Genomic DNA, 6,149 nt, shown 5'->3' with positions numbered 1-6,149 from the left:
GCCTATAAAAGCATGGAGCGCACATTGGAGGCGACACTGCAGACGTCCCACGCAAGACACGCGCTCCACACGCAGAAACGTCACTTACCAGCGGATTTAAAGATGTTGACGCGCCGCTTCCTCCCGGTAATGCTCTCCTTGCTCGGATACGTTCATGCCGGTCCGGTTCTACTTACCTCCAACTCCATTAAAAACTTGGAACCGGTCAGCCCAAGTCCGCACACCCCACAAGCGGGGAGTGCGGGACATAGAGCGTCGGTGCAAGACACCTTGCAGGTAGACTTTTATTTTTATTGATTGAGTTTTACACATGATTATGTTTGTTTTAAAACTCATTTGCATCCAAAGATGAACGTCTGTGCTGACGATGATGAATGTGGCGGGGAAGAATTCTGCAATGATGTCCGAGGTGTTTGCCTGGCGTGCCGCAAAAACCGTAAACGATGCGGGAGGGACGCCATGTGTTGCGCCGGAAGTCGCTGCAGCAACGGTAAAAAACAAAAGAGGGAAAGCAGACATATGTAGACGTGCTGTTGCAAAATATTTATATATTAAAACATTTTCCACAGGTGTATGTCTGACTAATGAGGTAGATACCCTGGATGTTAAGGCTTGGCATTTGCACAAGAACAACACAATGGAGCTTAAGAGGACAGTCACTTCACTTCAAGCACACACTGTAAAAGGTAAGCAACAAGTTTTCAATTTTTACTTTATGGCTACCATTGAGGGTGGTGGATGTCCATTTCATTTGAAGTGGGAGGGTTGGCAACAAAAGAATGAATAATGAGTTTAAAAAAAGTTCTTCCTCTGGCCAAGATGCACCTTCCCACTTATTCCTTTATTGCTAATGGATGTCCAATCCATTTTAACTTGATTTCTCCCTTTGCTACCACCCTTCCCTCTCCAAGTGGGTTTGACGTCTAATGCCATGAATGATCAATGCAGATTTTCCACATTTTTTGGCAAAAAAAATTCCAATTCCAAATTAATTCCTCTAATGTTTGTCGTTTCTCCTTCCTAGGTCAAGAAGGCGACACATGCCTGCGTTCGTCGGACTGTCGGGAGGGTCTTTGCTGCGCCCGCCACTTCTGGTCGCGCATCTGCAAGCCAGTGCTGAGCGAGGGCCAGGTGTGCACGCGCCACCGCCGCAAAGGCACTCACGGCCTGGAGCTCTTCCAACGCTGCGACTGTGGCGACGGCCTGGCGTGCCGACCCGAGCGGGGCCAGCGGAAGCGCCGCGCCGCCGCCAAGGCGTCCGCCCGCAACCTGCACACCTGTCAGAGACGCTGAGGTACGCGTGCCGACACCCAAGACTCTGTTTCCTGCCTATGCAGCGCCAGGAAGCCCGTACATGCTTCCTGGGAAAAGTGATACACCTGCGGAGATGATGGACTGATCACATTGCCTGCGAACGGACAAGGGGAGGGGGGGGGGGGGGGGGGTTGCGGTTGGGGGTGGTGTCTGTGGACAGTGGGTCGTGGCAGGGCTGTTTTTTGTTTCTGTTTTTATGGAACTTGAAACCTTGATTATTGCAGTAAATTACTGTTTTGTAAATGAAGGCAGGGGAACCAAAAACAATTTGCCATGCTGAAATTAAGATAATGAATGAGAAAATTCCCATGTTTATTAGTAAATCTGTACCACAAAATTGATTTTATTAACTCTAAATCATCAAAATGCAGCTGCAAAAACATTTGGTTATGAAAAATGTTGTCCTACATAATTGAGCACTGGAAAATTTGATTGCATCATCGTCTAAGGACTTGATTGCTTCTTCCTAATTACCTGGATTTTGCAATGCATTTCTGGGGAATTTAATACTTTCTTGCAGCTGAATTTCAAAGCAAAAAAAAAAACCCTTAAAATTTACACATTCATATTCTAATGGTGCATATTTACTTCCCCAGCCTGGTCCCCTTTATTTATTCTTGCAGTCACACTATAAAAATAACAAACTTTTTGGCTCCGACCAACTTGTGGAAAAAGCTTCCATCCCTGCTTATTCTACATTTTAGGGGGGGGTTTGAAACATTTTTTTCCAACATTTTCAATGGAGTTTCACATTTCATGCTCAGAATTTGTTCCCACCATCCAAACACAAATCCAGCAATGTATAAAAAAAATGATTTCTCACCCCTGTTTGTAAATACTAGTTGTTTGGGGGTGGCACTTAATTGAGCATTGGAATCAACAGCAGTATTGTGCGAGCAGTGTAAATATGTTACATATTGTTACAAAAGAAAATGTTCTATAGAGAATGTGAAGGTTTTATTAAACACTACTCTTGATCAACACTCTTGTTGCTGACCTATTTATTAAAGCAGTTGAAGGTGCCAACTTTTTGGGGGGGGGATTGTGGAACAATTACCAATGGATGTTGTTGTTAAAGGCGTCGCGCCATTTCTCCCCAAATCTTGCGAGCCAGCGAATGGTTGGAATACTTTGGCTGTGTGTGCTGCACCAACTCATTACCCGCAAATGACTGTGATATGCACACACAGAGCAAAAAATGCAACTTTTAATGAGGCATTACTGGAGCACCCCCAGCCGGCGTGCCACATCCTGCTATGGAAGGGGGGGGGGGGCAGCATGTCATTAGATGAACATTAAAAACAAGACAGGGTGCTGACATATCAAATGCTAAGAGTAGAGAAGTAATAACAAAGTATGGTCTGATTCTTGGTGAGAGCAAGACTTTGGTGTCTCTGGCTAGTTTGTAATTAGAAGATGCAGCAAATTGTCGTTTACGTGTTTTGGTGTTATTTGCTTCCCAGCACCAGTATTTTCCAGTCTTTCCTAGCCCGCCAATGATTTTGTGCTAACTGCCCAAATACACCTTGGTATCTGTAATTAGAGCTGTTTAGATGACACGTTAGCTGCCAAATTGCTGCATTTTCATGTCACGTGATCAGAAGAGAGATAAATACTAGTCAAGCGTGGAATCTACAAAGTGGGTGAATCAGGAAAAAAAAACTATTAGTACCTAATGCCTTAGATTGTAGGCCTTGTGGGCTCTTATCCAGTCTGTTTTCCATGTTTCCCTCCACCAGCACACCTGAATCAAATCATCAGGATGGTGATCAAGCTTATGGACAGCTTGCAAATGAGTTGATTGTTTGATTTAGTTGTAAGTAGAGGAGAATAAACTGGATAGGGGCCCTTGAAGGCCAGAGTTGGGCACCCCTACATTAGAAAGGGAAACTAAGATGAGGGAAAAAATAAAATAATCGGGACTACAATTCCTTAGGTGAGGGAAAATGGGGGAAAAGAGAGAAAAACAATGGTGCCAGCTGCTCTCAGTCCAAATGGTTTGGTCGTCTGTTGCCGTCAATGACTGTAAATAATGTTGCGCATTGTCAGCACTACAATATGGCATGCAATCCTTTTTGTGAGGGTCCTGGGATCTGTGTATGCGAGTGTGTCATCATTAACTAACCTCAGACAAGCACAAGCCACAGGCATGTTGTGTGTGTGTGTGTGTAAAAGAGTGTGTGTGTATGAGAGATGTTGCATTAATCGGGAGGGGCAACGAGAACAATAAGAGGCAAGCACGCAAGCTTGTCTCTGCTTGCCCATTTGCTCAAGGTTGAAGCTCCCTTTGATGGAAATAGACGGCCAATTTATATGAAATGGAAGGGTTGGCAGCAAATATGTGTCAATGGCAGAAAATGATTGGAGCATCATTCCCATCAACTGACACACAGACGATTTTGTGAGTAATTCCAAGTTCTCCAGATTAGAGCTCAATAGCACGCAGAATTCCCACAATTATCCTACATAAAACCCGTCAACCGCCCCTAATCATGCATTTTATTGGCTTAGGATGATTAGGACCTGTCTGGTGTATACTACAGTGCGATAACACTTAATTGGGCAATAAAATTCCACAGCGCTCCTGTTTACACCGCAGCCAATTTTTTTTCTAACAATAACTCTTCACTCCTGCTGGAGTGCCTGGAATAGCTGTCAACAGTATTAAAAGTTTGATGTACATCTTAAAATTGAGTCTACAGACCCAGACGGACCAAATTTGTCTAACATTAAATATACTGTACATGAATGGGTAATTAGATAAATCATTAAATCTGTTCTTACATTTTTGTTTTTGTTTTTTGTATTTATTCGAACATATTTATTTTATTTGGCCTGGTGGACAAGTGGTTAGTGTGTTGACCTTACTGTTCTAGGGTCGTGGGTTCGAATCTAGTTTGAGCCTCATTGTGTGGAGTTTGTATGTTCTACCCAGACTTGTGTGGGTTTTCTCCAGGTACTCAATTGGATTTCACCGTCAATAATACTGAAACATGACAGCACATTGAGTTAAAATGATCTGATGTAACATTGAATGACTTAATCAAATTTCCATTCTTTCCAAGAGGGAAAGGCTTTTTTGAAAAATCATTTATTTTATATGACAATGTAATTGTATCATTATTTATTCATTCCTATTCTGTACCGCGCCCACTCGTAAGGGTTGCATCTTCCCACCAACAATATGCGAGTTGTTTGTTCCAAAGTATTCTAATAAAAACATCAGACAGGCATGGAGTATGCACATTTACCAGGCAGAGCAAAGATCCAACTGGAAGGAGGGGGATCATTCTAGTGAGAGCTCGGACAGGGGCCAGAGCTGGCCGGGCTCCCGGCTGCTGTGTAAAGTCTACTTGGGCCGCAACCGCATTGCGCAAAGCTGCTTGACACATATCATTTACTCATTTTTCAAATCAATGCTGGAAAAGGAAGGCAACACTGTTATACACAGGATTATATAACATAGGATCAGCTGTTTGAATTAGAAGCCCCCCCCCCTATATATATATATATATATATATATATATATATATATATATATATATATATATATATATATATATATATATATATATATATATATATATATATATATATATATATATATATATATATATATATATATATATATATATATATATATATATATATATATATATATATATATATATATATATATATATATATATATATATATATATATATATATATATATATATATATATATATATATATATATATATATATATATATATATATATATATATATATATATATATATATATATATATATATACAGTGTTCTCGTTACCTCTGCGTCCTGCGTCTGATACGCACAGCTTTTCTTCCAGACGCACAATTTCAAGTAATGTGCTTTTTTCGGACGCAAAGAAATTTTTATCAAAAAAAAAAACGAAAACACATATATCCGATAGCAAACCAATTTATTCCACATAATCTTTGCGAAATAATTCTCGCGAGACTAGCAGACACTAGCAGACGAAGGAGAGAAAGCGATAGCAAGAGTTTCGTAATAGTGTAAGAAAGATAAAAAATGTTTCAGAAAAAGCAAAACAGTCTGGATAGTTATTTCGCAGTTAAAAATACACCTAGTAAGAAAAGAACTGCAGAAGATTCGATCGATGATCATGAAGCAAAACGGGGGAAGCAAGGAAAAATACGCACATTTCAAAAGACTTTTGGCTGCAAAGAGAGGAGGATCTACGAGCTGAAAGACTAGTACAATGATAAATAAACCCTAACCCTAAACCATATAATAAATAAATTAAATCTGAATGTTTATATATCGTTGTTTATGTTTTATTTGCATCCGTAGTATGTTGGGACTCGTGACAAGTTTCCTGGGACGCACAGTTTTCAGACAAGCGAATCCCTGGGACTCGCAGTGTGCCAATTGTAAAATTATCACTGTATATATATATATATATATATATATATATATATATATATATATATATATATATATATATATATATATATATATATATATATATATATATATATATATATATATATATATATATATATATATATATATACATACATACATACATATAATTTTTAAAGGATAAGTATTGACATTTAAAAAAGAAAATTTACAATTGTTCTTGTTTTAGATGTAAATGCATTGATTTTAAATATTTTTATCAAGTTGATTTATTTTTTAAATGTTAATTTGATACATGTTTCACCCATTTTTTTTTCTCCTTTTAAAATTGTGATACATTTTAGTTCAAACTTCTCATTGCCATCAACACAGTCAAGGATTGCTTTTATTAAGTTATTTTCCTCTGTGTGAGGTGTCCATGTGATTG

General features: G+C 39.0%; 1 protein-coding gene across 1 annotated transcript; it reads left to right on the top strand.

Annotated features, from left to right (window-relative positions):
* Window positions 1–1,414, top strand: LOC144205483 (dickkopf-related protein 1-like). The gene is made up of 4 exons (XM_077729882.1): window positions 1–276; window positions 349–490; window positions 570–686; window positions 1,025–1,414. The coding sequence occupies exons 1-4, from the start codon at window positions 13–15 to the stop codon at window positions 1,291–1,293; spliced, it is 792 nt and encodes a 263-aa protein (XP_077586008.1). The 5' UTR covers window positions 1–12; the 3' UTR covers window positions 1,294–1,414.
* The last annotated feature ends 4,735 nt before the right edge of the window (window positions 1,415–6,149 follow it).

The sequence above is a fragment of the Stigmatopora nigra genome, chromosome 12 (genome assembly GCF_051989575.1).
Source record: "Stigmatopora nigra isolate UIUO_SnigA chromosome 12, RoL_Snig_1.1, whole genome shotgun sequence".
NCBI classification, from domain to species: Eukaryota; Metazoa; Chordata; class Actinopteri; order Syngnathiformes; family Syngnathidae; genus Stigmatopora; species Stigmatopora nigra.
The sequence above is the reverse complement of the archived record's forward strand: the minus strand, read 5'-3'. Positions and strand labels throughout refer to the sequence as shown.